This window comes from Phacochoerus africanus, chromosome 15, assembly GCF_016906955.1.
Source record: "Phacochoerus africanus isolate WHEZ1 chromosome 15, ROS_Pafr_v1, whole genome shotgun sequence".
NCBI classification, from domain to species: Eukaryota; Metazoa; Chordata; class Mammalia; order Artiodactyla; family Suidae; genus Phacochoerus; species Phacochoerus africanus.
In genome coordinates, this window is record NC_062558.1 from 40,859,057 (window position 1) to 40,878,688 (window position 19,632).

General features: G+C 39.6%; 1 protein-coding gene across 1 annotated transcript in view; it reads right to left on the bottom strand.

Annotated features, from left to right (window-relative positions):
- Positions 1 to 19,632, bottom strand: part of SPPL3 (signal peptide peptidase like 3) — a 120,618-nt gene that overhangs the window by 13,709 nt on the left and 87,277 nt on the right. The window contains exons 3-4 of the mRNA XM_047759406.1: positions 4,707 to 4,795; positions 333 to 452 (exon numbers count right to left, since the gene is read on the bottom strand). Coding sequence (XP_047615362.1) covers positions 333 to 452; positions 4,707 to 4,795 — 209 coding nt within the window. The remainder of the gene's footprint in view (positions 1 to 332; positions 453 to 4,706; positions 4,796 to 19,632) is intronic.

The window sequence follows — 19,632 nt, forward strand, 5'->3', positions numbered from 1 at the left end:
ACTGAGGAAGGAAAATTTGCAATTTTTTTTTGCTTTTTAGGGCTGCACCTGCTATATGGAAATTCCAAGGCTAGGGGTCGAATTGGAGCTTTAGCTGTCGACCTACAACCACAGCTGAAGCTATAGGATCTGACCACAGCAAAGCCAAATCCTTAACCCACTGAGCGAGGCCAGGGATTGAACCCACCTTTTCCTGGATACTAGTCAGGATTGTAACCCACTGAGTCACAAAGGGAATTCCTAAATTTTAATCTCTGAATGATGATTTTAAAAAAGGTTAACAAAATTTCCTTTTAGCTTCATGTTAAAAATAAACAGAGGAACTCATTTACCTGCTGTACATATTGTAAAAACTACTTGAACTGAGTCAAAGAAGAAGAACATTACTAGGAGAGAGACAGATGCTCCAATTGGAAGGAACAGGGCCTGGGTAGAGTCAATAGTTTGGATACCTGAAAGAGAACAAGGGACATATTAATGACTTACATAACAGGGACCATTGCCCATGGACTTTAGATACATTAACTCATTCAAATGCAGACAGTTCTAGGGATTAGTATTAAAAAAAAATAGATTATCTAGGCCCTCTGATTTTTTCCTTCCCAGAGAGACTATGAGCTCCTTGCTGTCCTGATACCATTCCAGATTGTAGAGGTGCCATGGAAAATGGGATGCATTTATCAAAAATCAAAGAAAATAACAATAGCCAGAGAACAGAGATTGTGTTGGTGCTGAGACTGAAATGCTGAGTGATCAACAATGTGGAAAAAGTGGGGGGAGTTCTAAGAAAAGGAAGACAGGACTTTAGAGATAAGATTAAAATACATACTACCTAATTCAATGTTTGTAAAGTTCAGAAACAGGCAAAACAAATATTAACATTTTAGGATGCATGCTTGGGTAGAAACCATAAAGTAAAGCAAAGAAAAAGTATCATAAAAACCAGGTTAGTAGTTCCATTGGAGGGAAAGACAAATAGCAGCGACTGGGAGGGTGCACAAAAAAGACTTCTGGCTGTGGCAGGGTTCTTTTTTCCTGACCTGGTGGTATCAGCCCTGCGATGATTCACTGAACTGTACTTTTTTTTTTTGGTACTTTTCTGTATATGTGTGTTCTGTTTTACAATAAAAAGTGTTAGAAAGTGGAGAGGTGGGAGTTCCTTCTATGTCCTCTCTGATTTTCCCTAACCTTGTTCTAATTCCTGTCTTATCCCCAAATTTGCCCCAGGAAACCTGTTTATAAGGATTTTCCCCTCTGGCACATCAGCCCCTCACCTAATTAGTATTAAGCAGGTTAAAAAAAAAAAAAAACCAACAAAATATTACCCCCACCCCTTATCTGATATTTTAAAGTCCTTTACTAGGCTTCCCTACAATTTATATGAACTATGAAGACTGACAGAAATGCACAATTGGAATTCTCTTCTCTAACAGAGAAATACATCTTAAACTCATGTACACTGTAAACTCCGTAGGTTCTGGAAATGACTCTTTTCTTTTTTTTTAAATCCCTTATGTTGCCTACTGTGTAAGCGTCCAGTAAATATTTAGTTCAAGGCATGCTTTGCCCATGGAGGTGCAAAATCAGTAACTTTCATAACGATAATCAATACTACACAGGGGTACTCCTCCACATCTATTTCATGGCCAGACATGTATTTAGTCTGCAGTCTTGTTTACTGAATACAAAAAATAATGTCTCATTACATAATTTTTAATTCCCTCACCATGCCAATTTCTTATGCTAATTTTACCTTTAAAGATCATGCAAATAAAAAAAAAAAAGATCATGTAAATGCATTTGAGTAAGTCCTCCCAATTGTGATTGTTCTGTTTTGCTTTGCTTTGTTTTAAGTCACTGGAGTCTGGCTAAAATGTCTAAAGGTCTGGACCATTATTTCCAGAACTTTAAGAATTGCAGTATTAACGTGGTATACATTATTTTTGTTAGCATACTGTCAGCAACTAAAGAAAGGAGCTTCACCTGCTCTTTGATTAACTCTCTTGGGCATCCTTCCATAAAGCTAGTGTAAATAGTGTCAAATACCTACTGGTTCAAAATCTATGATTTCAAAAAATAAAAATCTGCACATTCTATTTAATATTCTAGAAAGATTCTTTGTATTCAGTGTTATGTTTTAATTGCAGAATGAACTTCTAAAATTTAAATTTATTATAAACAAATACTTCTCATATACCCGACTTAGTCTTTGTTCTAGCCAGTCATTTGGTTTCTCTGCTCATATTTTAAACTAGTATAATTAATCTGTAGACTATATGATGCTTTGTTTTACAGAAGAGAGCAGGATGTGGTTATGTGTTTCAAGATTTATAGATTTTTTTAAAAAATCTTTTTAGGGCCACACCTGAGGTACATATGGAGGTGCCCAGGCTAGGGGTCTAATCAGAGCTGTAGCTGCCAGCCTACACCACAGCCACAGCAATGCAGGATCCGAACCATGTCTGCGACCTACACCACAGTTCACAGCAATGCTGGATCCTTAACCCACTGAGTGAGGCCAGGGACCAAACCTGCATCCTCATGGGTGCTAATCAGATTTGTTTCTGCTGAGCCACAACGGAACTCCCACATTTCTAGATTTTTTTAGATTTGTTTCTCATATAACTAATAATTATTTGAGAAACCATTATTTTCTGTTGTCAAAGGCACCAGATATCTGGTTTCCCTAAGTGGTTCTTTGAACTAACGTAGAGCACTCAAAAACAAAACAAAACAAAAACTAAGATAAATTTAGAGATTTCATACAGTTTTGCCTTATAAATCCCCATAAGACACTGGGATATCCCCTCTGCCCCCTGCCCCCCCACCAAATGATCCATGGGCCAAGCTGAATGGGTTTGACTGCAGTTCATGTCAGACTCTTCTCCAGATCATCTGTTTGTCTTGACAAATAAATTACTCTTCTTAAATCGAATTGCTCTATTCCTAAGTGTACTATTCAACTCATCAACTAGCCAGTAAGAAGCATTTTTGTTTTGTAGAAATATTTAATATTCATTTCACCAAAATCCCTAAATAACTTTCTTGGGGACAGGTAAATGTAAATATTGGAGAGCAATCTTTTTTTCTTTTTACAGGCCACACCTGTGGCATATTGAAGTTCCAGTGCTGGGGACTGAATCAGAACTGCAGCTGCTGGCCTACACCACAGCAATGTGGGATCTGAGCTCCATCTGCTACTTATGCCGCAGCTTGCTGCAACACTGGATCTCAATGAGCAAGGCCAGGGGTCAAACCTGCATCCTCATGGACACTGTGTCGGGTTCTTAACCTGCTAAGCCACAACAAAAACTCCACTAGAAAGTATTTTGGCCACACTGCCTATGTGACAGCTTGGGTACCAGCTCTTCAGTTCTGCATCTTTCAAAGTACCTAATAAATGCGAACTGTATGGCAGGAACCTAATATCAATCTCTTAATATTATCAAGTCTCCTCATTTCTAATTCAGTTCTCTTTCTATAGCAAACATCACCAATTTTTCCTCTAATTCTATTAAGGTATAATTTACATACCATAAAATTTACCCATCTTGAGTGTGTAATTCAATTTTTTTTGGGGGGGGGGATTTATCAAGTGTGAAAGCATTACCATGATCTAGTTTTAGGATATCTTCATCATCTTAAGATCCTTCATGCCAGTTTACTGTTAATTCTCCTTCCCATCCCTTGCCCCAGGCAACCACTAATTTATTTTCTGTCTCTATATATTCGCCTTTTTGGAAATTCCATATAAATGGACCCATACAATAATGTAGTTTTCCTATCTGGCATTTTTTACTTAACATATGTTTTGAGGTTCATCCATGTTGTAGCATGTTTCAGTAATTCATTCCTTTTAATGCTGAATAGTATTCCACTGTATGGACATACCATATTTTGTTTATTTATTAACTAGTTTATCAATCTTTGAAGTGCTTCTACTTTTTGGCTATTATGAAAAATGTGCTGAACACCTGCCATACAGCACACACTTCCACTTTTTTTCTTTAAAAGCAAAGTCTTATAAAATCTTAAATATCAGAAGAGATACAATACTTAGTTTTACAAGTACTTAAAGTAGCTATCTTTAAGAGTCACTAAATTAATTTAAAATCAACACCTAAAAAATTATCAACCTCGCCAAAGGATTTATTTATTTATTTTGTCCTTTTGCCATTTCTTGGGTTGCTCCCGTGGCCTATGGAGGTTTCCAGGCTAGGGGGTGAATCGGAGCTGTAGCCATTGGCCTATGCCAGAGCCACAGCAAAGCGGGATCCGAGTCACATCTGTAACCTACACCACAGCTCATGGCAACACTGGATCCTTAACCTACTGAGCAAGGCCAGGGATCGAACCCGCAACCTCATGGTTCCTAGTTGGATTCATTAACCACCGAGCCACGACGGTGGCTCCATCACCAAAGGATTTAAATGAAGCCATAGGTAGGCAGATACCCATCTACCCTGCTTGTCTTTAAGAAAATAAAGAATCTTGGCAGCAAGCTTTTAGGATGACTTAAAAGCAGTACACAAGAAATCGGTAGTTCAGATTCAAAACAAGACTTCAACAAATTATATCATCAGATTAGATTTTATCAGTATACCAAACATAATTGTTGAGCCCAATAAATTATCAATTGGGGTTATAGAAAGAATCAAATTAAGACAACCACATGTATGAAAGTAAACTGTCATAAAATGCCTTACTATTATTGGTGCTGTTGCCATTGAAAGACCCAGAAGAACTGTTATTGTCTTTCTCCTTATCTTGATTTTCAAAGTCCATATTAAGGGACCTGTGGGAAAAATTGTATAGGTAAGACTTAGTTTTGCTTATGAAAGCAGCAGACCAGAGAAGAAGTAATGAGAAATATTTTAAAATGGAAAAACATTAGGAAAGAAAGGAGGATATCTTTTGAACAGCTCTGCAGAAACGTTCTTGATGCCACATCTAGAAAAACAATCTACATTCCTTCCAATGTCAGTTTAAGAGTTTTCCTGACTACAGATAAAAGCATTCCATTGTGGCTGAATATTCCAGCCATTATCTCTGTGCACATCTTTAATTACTTCCTTATGATAAATACTTAAAAGAAAAATACTGGGTCAAAAGGCAAGTACAATTATGAGACTTTTACATACCACACAACTGCTTCCAAAAAGGGTGTACCAATTTACTGATAGCAGAGAGCACTTGTTTCTCTACATCCTGCCAGCTTTCATTCAACATGAGAGTCTCTGTTCTATCTGAGATTAGGTACTGGAGAGACAATAAAGAATTTTATGTTCGAAGAAGGAGGTGACTGACAATAAACAGGAAAAATAAGTTAAATATATATGGTATGTCAATGGTAAAGGCTAAGGAGAAAGGGCAGGACATGGAGAGGATAGGTTTGAAATTTTAAACAGGGTGGGCAGGGAAGGCCTTACTGATGTGATTTCTGAGTCAAGACATGAAAAAAGTAGGCACTGTCAATCTGGGGGACTAAAAATGCTGAGACCTCTATTCTAATTGAGAATTCCTTAACTACTTATCAATTTTACGTACATGATCTTTCTCTTTTTTGGTGAACTATTCAAATCCTTACCTCATGTTCAACTACTGTCCTCTTTTAAAATGTTTTTGTGTCCGAAAGAGCTTCCTGTGACGGTGTCTTATTTACAGTGACCTATCTGGTAGACATCTGCCACATGAGCACTTGAAATGTGAGAACAGGAGTTCGCACTGTGGCACAGTGGGATTGGTAGTGTCTCTGCAGCACGAGGACACAGGTTCGATCCTTGGCCCCACAAAGCAGGCTGAGGATTCAGTATTGCCCTAACTGCGGTGTAGGTTGCAACTTTGGTGTGGATCTGATCCCTGGCCTGGGAATTCCACAGGGCAAAAGAAATATGAGAGGAACTGAATTCTACATTTAATTTTAATTAATTTAAATTTAAATAACTCGAGTTAACACTATAAAACTTTAGGCAAAAACATAGGGTAAATCTTCATGACCTTGGATTTAGCAGTGAACACAAACAAAAAACTGGTAAACTGGACTTCATCAAAATTAAAACCTTGGATGCTACAAAGGACACTTTCAAAGAAGTGAAAAGACAAACCCACAGGATGGAAGAAAATAGATGCTATCATGTATCTGCCAAGGGTCCTGTGTTTAGAATAGGTGAAGAACTCCTACACTTCAATAATATAAAGACAACCCAATTAAAAAATGGGCAGAGGCACTGAATAAATATTTCTCCGAAGATAAGCAAATGTCCAATAAGCACACGCAAAGTTCTTAACATCATTAGTCATCAGGAAAATACAAATCAAAACCACAATGAAGTACCATTTCATACCTACTAGGATGGCTGTAACCAAAAGGCCAGGTAATAACCAAATGTCGGCAGAATTCTCACTGTGGCACAGTGGGTTAACAATCCAACTGTAGGAGTTCCCGTCATGGCTCAGTGGTTAATGAATCTGACCAGGAACCATGAGGTTTAGGGTTCAATCCCCGGCCTTGCTCAGTGGGTTAAGGATCCAGCGTTGCCATGAGCTGTGATGTAGGTCTGGCGGCTACAGCTCTGATTAGACCCCTAACCTGGGAACCTCCATATACCTTGGGTGCAGCCCTAGAAAAGATTAAAAAAAAAAAAAAAAAAAAAGAATCCAATTGCAGAGGCTTGGGTCATTGGTTCTATCCCTGGCCTGGTGCAGTGGGTTATGGGATCCAGCATTGCTGGAACTGCAGCATATGTTGGAGTCAATCCCTGGCCCAGGAAATTCCATATGCCCTGGGTGTGGCCATAAAAAACAAAACCAAACCCCAAATGTTAGCAATTTGCTGGTGGGAATGTAAACTGGTATAGTCACTTTGAAACTATATAGTCTAGCAATTTTCCATTTCTGTAATAAATATAGGGCTATTCAGGTTATCTATTTCTTTTTGAGTTAGCTTTTGTAGACTGTCTTTCAAAAAAACCTGTCTGCTTTCTTTCCTAAATTTCTAACTTTATTGGCATAAAGTTGTTAACAGCAGTCCCTTATTATCCTTTTAATATCTGGAGGCTCTAGTCATATCATCTCTCTCATTTTTAAAAATCAGTTTTTAGGGAGTTCCTGTTGTGGCTCGGCAGGTTACAAACCAGACTAGTATCCATGAGGATGAGCATTCGATTCCTGGCCTCACTCAGTGGGTTAAGGATCTGGTGTTGCTGTGAGCTGTGGTGTAGGTTGTAAATGAGGGGCAGATCCTGTGTTGCTGTGGCTGTGGTGTGGGCCGGCAGCTGTGGCTCCAATCCAACCCCTAGTCTGGGAACTTCCATATGCCACAGGTGTGGCCCTAAAAAGCAAAATTAAATAAAATTAAAATAATAATCAACTTCTAGTTTCACTGATTTTTCTCCAACAATAGAGAATATTGATTTATTTTGTGCTTTTTTTTACCTTTTGTTTGCTCTTTTTTTCCAGTTTATTAAGAAAGGTAACAAACAGCTTAAATCACTGATACTTTCTCATCTATTCCAATCCAGGCATTTGGAACTACCATTCCTGAAGTACTGCTTTTGCAGCAGTCCATAAATCTGATGTGTTTTCACTTTTCTTTAATTCAAAATACTTTCCAATTATCTCTTTAATTTCTTGTTTGATCCATGGAAGTGTATTATTTTTATTTCCAAATATCTGGGGGTTTTCCAAGACCTTTCTGATCAATTCAGTTGTGATTTGCTTGGAATTAAATGTCTGTGTTCTCCACAAAGTTCATGTGTTGAAGCCCTAACCCATAATGTGATGGAAAGTATTTGAAGATGGGGCCTTTGGTAGGTAATTCTGCTGAGGGTGAGGCCCTCATATGGGATTAGTACCCTTCTAAGAAGAGATAGCAGAGAGTTTGCTTGCTCTCTCCTGGGACTGTACACACTGAGGAAAGACCATGTGATCACACAGCAAGAAGATGGCCATCTGTAAGCCAAGCAGAGGCTGCTGACCAGAACGCAACAATGCTGGCACCCCGGCCTTGGATTTCCAGCCTCCAGGACTGTGAGAAAACAGATTTCTATAGTCTAAGCCACACAGTCTGTGGTATTTTGTTACGGCAGCCCTAGCCGACTAACAGAGATCAGAGATCATATTTTGTATGCCTTGAATCCATTTACTGAGACTAGTTTTAGATCCAAAATAGCTTCCTTGGTAAATGTTCCGCAGGCACTTGAGAAAAACGCATATTCTGTTGTTGAATGGAGTGTTCTATAAATGTCAATCAGGTCAAGCTGGTTGAAAATACTGTTTAAACCTGTATCTTTACTAATTTTCTAACTACTTTGTTCCACCAATTACTGAGAGAAGGTACTAGAGTCTTCAACTACATTTGTTTTTTTTGTCTTTTTGCCTTTTCTAGAGCCCTCCCACAGCATATGGAGGTTCCCAGGCTAGGGGCTGAATCGGAGCTGTAGCTGCCGGCCTACACCACAGCCACAGCAACTCGGGATCCGAGCTGCATCTGCGACCTACAACACAGCTCATGGCAATGCCGGATCCTTAACCCACTGAGCAAGGCCAGGGATCGAACCCGCAACCTCATGGTTCCTAGTCAGATTCATTAACAACTGAGCTACAAGGAGCACTCTCATTTGTTGATTTTTATTTTTTTTTATTTTTTTGCTATTTCTTGGGCCGCTCCCGCGGCATACGGAGGTTCCCAGGCTAGGGGTCCAATCAGAGCTATAGCCACCGGCCTACACCAGAGCCACAGCAATGCGGGATCCCAGCCGCGCCTGCAACCTACACCACTGCTCACAGCAACGCCGGATCGTCAACCCACTGAGCAAGGGCAAGGATCGAACCTGCAACCTCATGGTCCCTAGTCGGATTCATTAACCACTTCGCCACGACGGGAACTCCCTCATTTGTTGATTTTTTATTTTTCCTTGAAGTTATATCAGTTTTTGCTTCACCTATTTTGAAAATCTTCTATTAGATGCATATTTAGGCTTATTATGACTTGTTGCTTAACCAACCCCTTACATCATTATAAAGTATTTTGGTCTGTGGTAATAATACTCCTTGCTCTGAAAGCTACTTTGTCTGATATTAGTATAGCCACTTTCTTCTGATGAGCTAGTTTTCTTTTGATGAATACAGGGTATATGTTTTCCCAATCTCTTACTTTAAATCCTTTTTCTGCCTTTCCATCTATAGCGTGCTTTTTGTAAGCAGCACATAATTGGATCTTGCTTTTTAATTCAATCTGACAATTGTCATTTTCTAATTGGAGTTTTTAGGCCAATTTCATTTAATATGATTACTGTTATGATTAGGTTTCAAGCTTTCATGTCTGTCCTATAATTTTTGTTGCTGCTCCTCTCCCTGCCTTCTTTTGAATTAATACAATATTCTTTGATTCTGTTTTATTTCCTTTGTTGACTTATAAACTATAACTTTGTTCTTTATAGTGGTTGCTGTAAAGTTTATAGTATACCTCTTTAACCAACACAGTCTACCTTCCAGTTCTATGGCAGTACTTCATGTACAGTATAAAAACCTGACAATAACTTAAATTTATTCCCCTTCTCAATCTTTGCATTATTACCATGCATTTTATTTTCACATTTTATATTACTTTTGTTTATACAGTCAGTTATCTTTGCCTTTTGAGTTTTGAATAATAATAATAAAAACCTCTTAAAATTTAGCTGCACCTGCAGCAAGTGGAAGTTCCCAGGCCAGGGACTGAACCATGCCACAGAAGCAATCCAAGCCACTGCAGTGACAATGCCAGATCCTTAACCCACTATTCTACAAGAGAACTCCATAAACCCTCTTACATTTATCATTGTAGTTATCATTTTTGGTGATCTTTATTCCTATGTGCAGGCCCAGATTTCCAACTGTACCACTTTTAATCTCCTTGCAGTACTTCTTTGCAATATTTCTTGTACTGCAGGTTGGTTGGTGAAGAATTCTTTCTGGATTTGTATGTCTGAAAACATCTTCGTTTTGTCTTTATTTTTGAAAGCTATTTTCTGCTACAGAATTGTTGACAATTTTTTCTTTCTGCACAGCAGTTCTTCCACTGTCTTCTCACTTACATTGTTTTCAGTGAGAAATCTGATTCCCTGATCCCTCTCTCCTATGCCCTCCACTTCTTCACCCCTGGCTGCTTTTTGCATTTTTTTCTTTATCGCTGGTCTTGAGTAATTTGATGAAGATGTGCCTTGGTATAGTTTTCTTCACAGTTCTTGTACTATAGATTTATTACGCTTCTTGGATCTGTGCATTATAATTTTCTTCAAGTTTGGAAAAATTAATTCTTCAACTATTTTCGGTCCCTTTCTTTTCCTTCCGTTCAAGGACTCCAATTACCATACATTAGGCCACTGGAAGTTGCTCTTTGATATTCAAAGAGAGCTCAATAGTACTTCTTTTCTTCTTTTTAGGGCTGCACCTGCAGCCACAGCTGTCAGTCTACACCACAGCCACATCAACACCAGATCTGAGTGCCCTCTGTGGTCTACACCACAGCTCATGGCAACACCAGATCCTTAAGCCACTGAGTGAGGCCAGGGACCCCTGTCTGAAGTCTGGGAGGGTTATGCCTCCAGCTGTGTTCTTTTCCCCCAGAATTACTTTGCAATTCTGGGTCTTTTGTGATTCCACATAAATTTTAGGATTATATGTTCTAAATTCTGTGAAAAATATCATGGATATTTTGATAAGGATCACATTAAATCTGTAGACTAGATAGTATGGCCATTTCAACAATAATAATCCTTCCAACCCAAAAGCATGGGGTATCTTCCCATTTCTTTGAATCATCTCCAATTTCCTTTATCAATGTTTTATTATTCATCTCCTTAGTCAGGTTTATCCCTTAAGAATTTATTATTATTATTTTTTAGACACGATTTTAAGAGATTTTTTCCCCCTACTTTCTGATATTTCATTGTTAGTGTAAAGAAATGCAACTTATTTCTGTATGTTAATCTTATATCCTGCTATCTTGCTGATTTTATTAGCTCTACTTATTTTTGTGTGCAGTCTTTAGGGTTTTCTATACACACTAACATGCCATCTGCATATATAATGACAATTTAAGCTCTTCCCTTCCAATCTGGATACCTTTTATATCCTTTTCTTATCTGACTGCTGTGGCTAGAACTTCCAATGCTATGTTGAATAGAAGTGCGAGTGAGCATCCTTCTCTTGTTTCAGACTTCAGAGAGGCAGCTTTCAGCTGTTCACCATTTTGTTGGCTGTGGGTTTGTCACAACTAGCTTTTATATTATGTCGAGATATGCTTCTATATTATGTCGAGATACAGCCATTATATTATGTTGGGTAAGAGTTTTCATCATGAAAGGATGCTGAATTTTATCAAATGCTTTTTCGGTATTGAGATGATGATGTGTTTTCTGTCTTTTGTTGATGGTGTGTATCACATTAATTTGCATAGGCTGACCCATCCTCGTGAACTGGTGTGAATCCAACTTGATTTATTGTGTATGATCTTTTTTATGTGTTGGATTCAGTTTGTTAATATTTTGTTTATAATTCCTGCATCTATATTCATGAAAGATATTGTCCTGTTGTTCTTTTTGGTAGTGTCTTCGGTTTTGGTATCAGGGTGATGGTGGCTTCACAGATTGACTTTGGGAGTGTTCCATCCTATTCAAGCTTTTGGAAGAGTTTGAAAAGGATCGGTATAAATTCTTTGTATGTCTGGTAGAATTTCCCAGTGAAGCCATCAGGTGCTGGACTTCTGTTTGGACAGAGTTTTTTCAACTACAAATTGTATTTCACTTCTAGTGATCAGTTTGTTCAAATTATCTACTTCTTCTTGATTCAGTTTTGGTGGACTGTATGGTTCTAGAAACTTGTCCATTTCTTCTCAGTTGTCCGATTTGTTAGCATATACTTGTTCACAGTATTCATTTATGGTTTTTGTATTTCTGCAGTATCAGTTGTTATTTCTCCTCTTTCATATTTTACTTTATTTGGGTCCTCTCTCTTTCCTTCCTGGTGAGCCTCAACAGGTTTATTCATTTAGCTTACTCTTTCAAAAAACCAACTCTTAGCTTTAGTTTTTCTATTGTTCTTTAAATCTCTATTTTTATTTCCTCTCTAATCTTTATTATTTCCTTTCTTTTGTCAAATTTTGTTTGTTCTCCTTTTTCCAGTTCTTTTAGGTAGCATGTTGTTTATTGTTTATCTGAGATTTTACTTATTTGAGGAAGGCCTGTATCCCTATGAACTTCTCTCTTCAGATTGCTTCTGCTGTATTCCACAGATTTTGTAGGGTGGTGTTTTTTTCAATGTCATTTGTCTTAAGGTATTTTAAAATTTCCTCTTTGATTTCATTACCAACCCATTGTTTTTTTTAGTAACATGTTGTTTACTCTCTATGCAATCATTTTTTGTTTTTTCCCTTATGTCTCTTTCTGTAGTTGATTTCTAGTCTCATGCTCTTCTGATCAGGAAAAAACAATATCTATTTTCTTCAATTTCTTGTGGCTTGTTTTGTGTTCTAATATATGGTCTATCCTAGAGAATGTTCCCTGTGCACTTGAAAAGACTGTATATTCTGGAGTTTTTGGCTGTAATATCCTGAAAATATCAATTAATCTAACCGTTCTTCTGTATCATTTAGGATCTCTGTTGCCTTACTGAGTTCCTGTCAGGAACATATGTCCATTGATGTTAGAAGAGTGTTAAAGTCTCCTACTATTGTATTTCCAACCATTTCTCCCTTTACATCTATTAGTATTTGTTTTATATATTTAGGTGCTCCTATATTAGGTGCATGTATGTTAATAAGTGTAACATCCTCTGCTTTATTGCTCCTTTTATCATTATATAGTGTCCTTTATTTTCCTTTATGGCCTTTGTTTTAAAGTCAATTTTGTCTGATACAAGAATTGATACCCCTGATTTCTGGTCATTTCCATTTTCATGAAATATCTTCTCCCATCTTCCTTGCTACCTGGTTATCTTTGCTTTGATGCCAGCCACTATGAATTTTACCTTGTTTCAGTATTTTTATATTCCTATTGACTACTTGATATTTTTACATTCTACTAAATCTTCTTGATCTTTGTTCTGGGATAGGAATAGGTACTCTTCCCTTTCATCCTTTCATGTTATTCCTTCCTCAGCCTTAGGTAACTTCCTTATATGCATGCATTGACCAATACTCTGATGAATACTCAAGGGGTCCATTTTCAAATCTTTGAGGTTTTCTCTCTTTACACAGTCCAACTAATAAACATACTGGCTATCTCCCACAGTTACCCTTTTTTTGTGTGTTGCTAGAACACTTGAAATCTACTCTCTTAGCAAATTTCAAGTATACAACACATTATTATTAACTATGGTTGCCATGATTACACTAGGGCTCCAGAACTTATTAAACTTACAAATGCAAGTTTGTATCCTTTGCCAATCTCTCCTCTTTTCCTCCACCCTCCAGCCTCTCTAGTGACCACGATTTTACTCTGTTACTACGAATTTGACTTTTTTTGGAGAGGGGGAATTAGACAGGTAGAAACTGTCTTAAGAGAGCTGGGAAAATTGTTTGTCATCTCTCGGGATCACTGTCCTTTGTTGTCTGATGAACAGAGTCTTTAAAAAAAAATCAATTTCTGGAGTTCCCTTCGTGGCTCAGCAGTTAATGAACCCAACTAGGATCCAAAAGGATGCGAGTTTGATCCCTGGCCTCGCTCAGTGGGTTAAGGATCCTGCATTGCCATGAGCTATGATATTGCAGACACAGCTAATACTGTGCATTGCCGTGGCTATGGTAAAGGCTGGCAGTTGTACCTTCAATTTGACCCCTAGCCTGGAAAATTTCATGTGCTGCAAGCGTGGCCCTAAAAATAAAAATTAAAAAAAAAAAATCATGTTTTAGGTGGGATGGCAAATCCAGTTCCTGTTTACTTCAGCTTGGCTAGAAGTACAAGAGCTTCTAGGCAGTTCTTTCAAAAATTCAGGTCCCAGGGAGTTCCCAATATGGTGCAGCAGAAACGAATATGACTAGTATCCATGAGGATGCAGGTTCCCTGGCCTCACTCAGTGGGTTAAGGATCCGGTTATCATGAGCTATGGTATAGGTCGCAGAAGTGGCTCAGATTCCATGATGTAGGCCACCAGCTGATTCGACCCCTAGCCTGGGAACTTCCACATGCCATGGGTGGGGCCCTAAAAAGACCAAAAAAAAAAAAAAAACCAACAACAAAAAAATTCAGGTCCCTAAGTTCTCCTGTGACATAGCAGGTTAAGGATCCAGCACTATCACTGCAGTGACTTGGGTCACTGCTGCAGTGTGGGTATGATCCCTGGCCTGGAAATTTCCACATGCTCAGATTCCAAATTGAGATTTTATTTTTTTATTTTATTTATTTTGTCTTTTTGCCTTTTCTAGGGCCGCTCCTGCAGCATATAGAGGTTCCCAGGCTAGGGGTTGAATCGGAGCTGTAGCCACTGGCCAATACCAGGACCACAGCAACACGGGATCCAAGCCGCGTCTGCAACCCACACCACAGCTCATGGCCACGCTGGATCCTTAACCCACTGAGCAAGGCCAGGGATCGAACCCGCAACCTCATGGTTCCTACTCAGATTCATTAACCACTGATCCACAACGGGAACTCCTTACTCATGCAGTTTAAAAGTCCCTGTAGGTACTAGTATACTTTATCCCTCTCTTTCAGGATAGTAGAGAATGCTATCCCGAATAGGTCAGAATTCTTCCTGAAAGGAACTCAAAACAACTAGGCTCAGGTCTGCTTAATAATGCTCTTTACTCCATAGTTTCCTACCCTATGGATCAGCATCTCTTGCTGGATTCAAGAGACTGGACCCTTTACTATAATAGCTTGGTTACCTGCCATTTGTTCTCATGTACTGTCATCCACTGCCTAAAACTCCCTTATCTGTTACTGGTGCTGAAAAAGCCTCAACTGGCTATGTCTTCAGTTACAACTGGTGATCTGGCTAGGAAAGCCTAGAGTACAGACTGGACAGGCACACTTCACTCTGGTCCACTATAAATTTGGCTCATTAGTTGTCTAACAAACTGTTCCATTAGAAGGGCAGCTGACAAATTCCTCAGTAAGACCAAAGGATGGATATTTTTAGATGTCTGAAACATGGTTAAGTTCTAAAGCATGGTTAAAACTCCTCTTCTGGGAGTTCCTGTCGTGGTTCAGTGGTTAACAAATCTGACTAGGAACCATGAGGTTGTGGGTTCGATCCCTGGCCTCGTTCTGTGGGTTAAGGATCCAGCGTGGCCATGAGCTGTGGTGTAGGTCGCAGATGTGGCTCGGATCCCGCGTTGCTGTGGCTCTGGTGTAGCCTGGCAGCTACAGTTCCCATTGGACCCCTAGCCTGGGAACCTCCATATGCTGCGGGAGCAGCCTGAGAAATGGCAAAAAGACAAAAACAAAAAAAACCTCCTCTTCTGAATACGGTCAGGACTCTGATGTGTTGGCTTTCCTAAGAGTTTTTTAAAAAGCCCTGGATTTTAGAACATTCATCTTCTTATAGCTATTATTTGGGGCTTTACATTTCTCTTGCCATGAGAAGAAGACATCTTAACATTAAAAAGTACATAGTTGCTCCCACCTCTGTCAATCCTGGAGGAATTATGATAGTGACTGACTCCTGAGATAGACTTTTCCTGTCAATTCTGATCTGTTTCACAACAATCTAGATACAATATTTTAAATATATTTTTCCAGCTACAACACTTGTTCTAGTTTTTCGTAAGTGTTTTATTTCTAAGGTCTTTTAAGCTTTAATTCATGCTTCTCATGGAAAGCTATCATTTGCGGAGAGCTCAACTCTCTGGTGATGCAATTCATGGGAATCTATCTGGAGTCACTGGAATATGAAGACTGCTTCTTCCCTGTGGGCATGCTTTAGAAAAGACCTGTAATAATTTAAACCGTTTTTCAAATTCACCCACGTATGAATGAACAACAACAACAATAGTACTTGTTACGCCCACCCTGTTTCTCAGAATCTGGAGACAGCATGGTAAATTTACAGAAATGGTTATGCATATCTATCTCTACCCTGGAGGCTGGCTATTAGAGATTGTTAGCTTCGCATATGCTTTCTGTTGCCATTACACCGATATTCTGGATGAAAAGTTGCCAGTCATCTCTGGTTTAACACTAAGCATAGCTGTTACAGAGCCTCTCTCCTAAGACCAAGTAAATAAGATTGAGTACTGAGGGAACTGTAGGATAGGCTTTAGAGCTATTTAACTCCATTTCAATTTGTTATTATCTGAGGACTATTTTAAACTCTATTCTGGGAGTTCCTGTTGTGACTCAGTGGGTTAAGAACCCAACTTTGTCTCTGTTGAGGATGCAGGTTTGATCCTTGGCCTCACTCAGTGGGTTAAGGATCCAGCACTGCCACAAGCTGCAGCACAGGTTACAGATGAGGCTTGGATCCAGTGTGGCAGTGGCTATGATGCAGGCCTGTAGCTGCAGCTCCATTTCAACCCCTAGCCCAGGAACTTCCATATGCCACAGGTGCAGCTGTAAAAAGAAAACAAAAACAAAAACAAAAACAAAAACCGAAACAAAACTATTCTGGCTGTTTCAAGGAAAGGCTACCCCCTCTTTTCAAGTACCAGTAGTTTGGCATTAATTTAGAAGTAGTTTCAGGAGTTCCCGTCGTGGCGCAGTGGTTAACAAATCCGACTAGGAACCATGAGGTTGCAGGTTCGATCCCTGCCCTTGCTCAGTGGGTTAACGATCCGGCGTTGCCGTGAGCTGTGGTGTAGGTTGCAGACGCGGCTCGGATCCCGTGTTGCTGTGGCTCTGGCGTAGGCCGGTGGCTACAGCTCCGATTCAACCCCTAGCCTGGGAACCTCCATATGCCGAGGGAGCGGCCCAAGAAATAGCAAAAAGACAAAAAAAAACAACAACAACAACAAAAAACACCAAAAAAATAAAAGTAGTTTCAGTTTTCCATTTTCTTAGAACCTAGGTTGGTTGGTTTGTTTTTTAGGGCCACAACTGTGGCTAACAGAAGTTCCCAGGCTAGGGGTAGAATTGGAGCTACAGCTGCTGGCCACAGCAATGCCAAATCCAAGTTGCACCTGTAACCTACACCACAGCTCACAGCAAAGCTGGATCCTTAACCCACTGAGCAAGGCCAGAGATCGAACCGGCATCCTCATGGGTACTAGTTGGGTTTGTTCCTCCTGAGCCACAATGGGAACTTCCCTAGGTTTTTTTTTTTTTTTTGGTTTTTTCTTTTTTGGCTGGCCTGAAGCATCTGCAGTTCCCCAGCTCGGGATCAGATCTAAGGCGCTGTTGTGACCTACACCACAGCTGCAGCAACACCGGACCCTTTAACCCACTGTGCTGGCCTGAGATGTACCTGCATCCCAGCACTGCAAACAAAGCATCAATCCCTTTGCACCAAAGCAGGAACTCCTTAGAACCTACTTTGTTAAGAACTGCTGCAGAGACATAAATGCTTTAAGGTAGGCCAATGTGGTACACTGTGCAGGTGGGGGTGGGGGTGGCAAGCAAATACATAATTTAAAGCTTTCTTTCAATTTCTCATTGTCTCAAATAAGCTTAGCTAAAATCAAGTACTGTCTGATCATTAGAGGCAGACCATGGGTCACTATTACACAAAACAGAAATTTGGCTAAATGAAGTTACAGGGCCCCACATATTTGCTTCAACAGAAAGACTTATGCATTTCAGCTTTATAAAATAAGATTGATGAACCGAGGTTTAGCAGATTCCAGGCTACTGTGACTGGGATCCAGTAATGGCTACCACACTATGTGGTTCTCAGCAAACTTAAGCTATTAAAAGTACAGCCTTTGCAGAAGACTTGCCTCCTGAGCTACCAAAGGACTACTTTGAGTTAGGGCCTTACCCCAACTTTCTTGGGAATCTTTATTAACTCTATGGACATGAAGTTGCTTGTCTGGACCTAGAACAGTTTGTGCCATCTTCATAGGAGACTACCCTTCAATTCTTCCACCCCTGCCATCAGACCCTTAATATCACTACTAGGAAGTAACATACAATATGATCAATACATTATAATGTTATTACTAGACATTCCATCCAAATTGTATACTGGCTATCTGCAAACAGCAAGTCTGGATTACTGAAATTAAAATTTATTTTTTATTTTTTTGTCTTTTTTTTTTTGTTGTTGTTGTTGTTGCTTTTTCTTGGGCCGCTCCCGTGGCATATGGAGGTTCCCAGGCTAGGGGTTGAATCGGAGCTGTAGCCACCGGCCTACGCCAGAGCCACAGCAACACGGGATCCGAGCCGCGTCTGCAACCTACACCACAGCTCACGGCAACGCCGGATCGTTAACCCACTGAGCAAGGGCAGGGACCGAACCCGCAACCTCATGGTTCCTAGTCGGATTTGTTAACCACTGCGCCACGACGGGAACTCCCTGAAATTAAAATTTAAATACTAACAGAAAGATTTGAGCTATGGCTGTTCCATCACAACCATTTTTCATCACAGAATAAGCCATCTGAATTACAGCATATTATTTGCTATTTTCCTTTGTCTTTCATCAACTATGACTAAACAGGAAATAGTTATGTGTCAAGTTGTAGGAGGCAGACAAATTTCCAATTACTGATGCTTATAGAGGAACTACATTAAGAACCCACTACAAAAAAATCCACGTAGAAGAGAGGATCTTCTGACTAAGCAGCTGAGGATTAAAATAATGGTAATAGTTAACATTTACTGAGCTTATACTGTCACACACCATGTTAGGAACTTAACAGGCACTATCACTTTTGATTCCTAGAATAACCACAATTGATAATACAACTGTATTTGGAGACAGAGCCTTCAAAGACGTAACAAATTAAAATGGGGTTGTCAGGATAGGCCCTAATCCAGTATGACTGACGTTCTTGTAAGAGGAGATTTGGAGAGAGAGAGAGACAAACAGACGCATTCACACAGAGAGAGAAGACCAGGCAAGCATCTACATGTGAAGATGCTCATCTAACAAGCCATTTCCAAATGAAACCAACTCTGACGACACCTCAACCTTGGACTTCTAGCCGCTAGAACCGTAAGGAAATAAACTTCTGTTTACGTCACCCAGTTTATGGTACTTTGTTATGGCACAACTAATACCAGCAAACTAATACACAGAGGCTATATTATTATCCCTCCAATAAGGAAATTAAGGTTCTTGGTTGGCTGTATCATCTCCCTTACAAAACAACCAAACTTCTTTTTTCTGAAAAAGACATGTATGATTATTTAAAAACTCAAACAGGAGTTCCTGCTATGGCCCAATAGGGTTGGCGGTGTCTTGGAAGTAGTGGAAGGCAGGTTCGATCCCTGGCCCTGCTCAGTGGGTTAAGGACCCAGTGTTGCCGTGAGCTGTGGTGTAGGTTGTAGACGAGGCTCGGATCCCGAGTTGCTGTGGCTCTGGCGTAGGCCAGTGGCTACAGCTCCGACTGGACCCCTAGCCTGCGAATCTCCGTATGCCGTGGGAGTGGCCCCAGAAAAGGCAAAAAGACAAAAACGAAAGCAAAACTAGGAATATTCCTCTTTGAATTAAACTAGATCTCATTTTTGGATGAACTGCATATATCCTGCCTTATTAGAACAAAACAGTAAG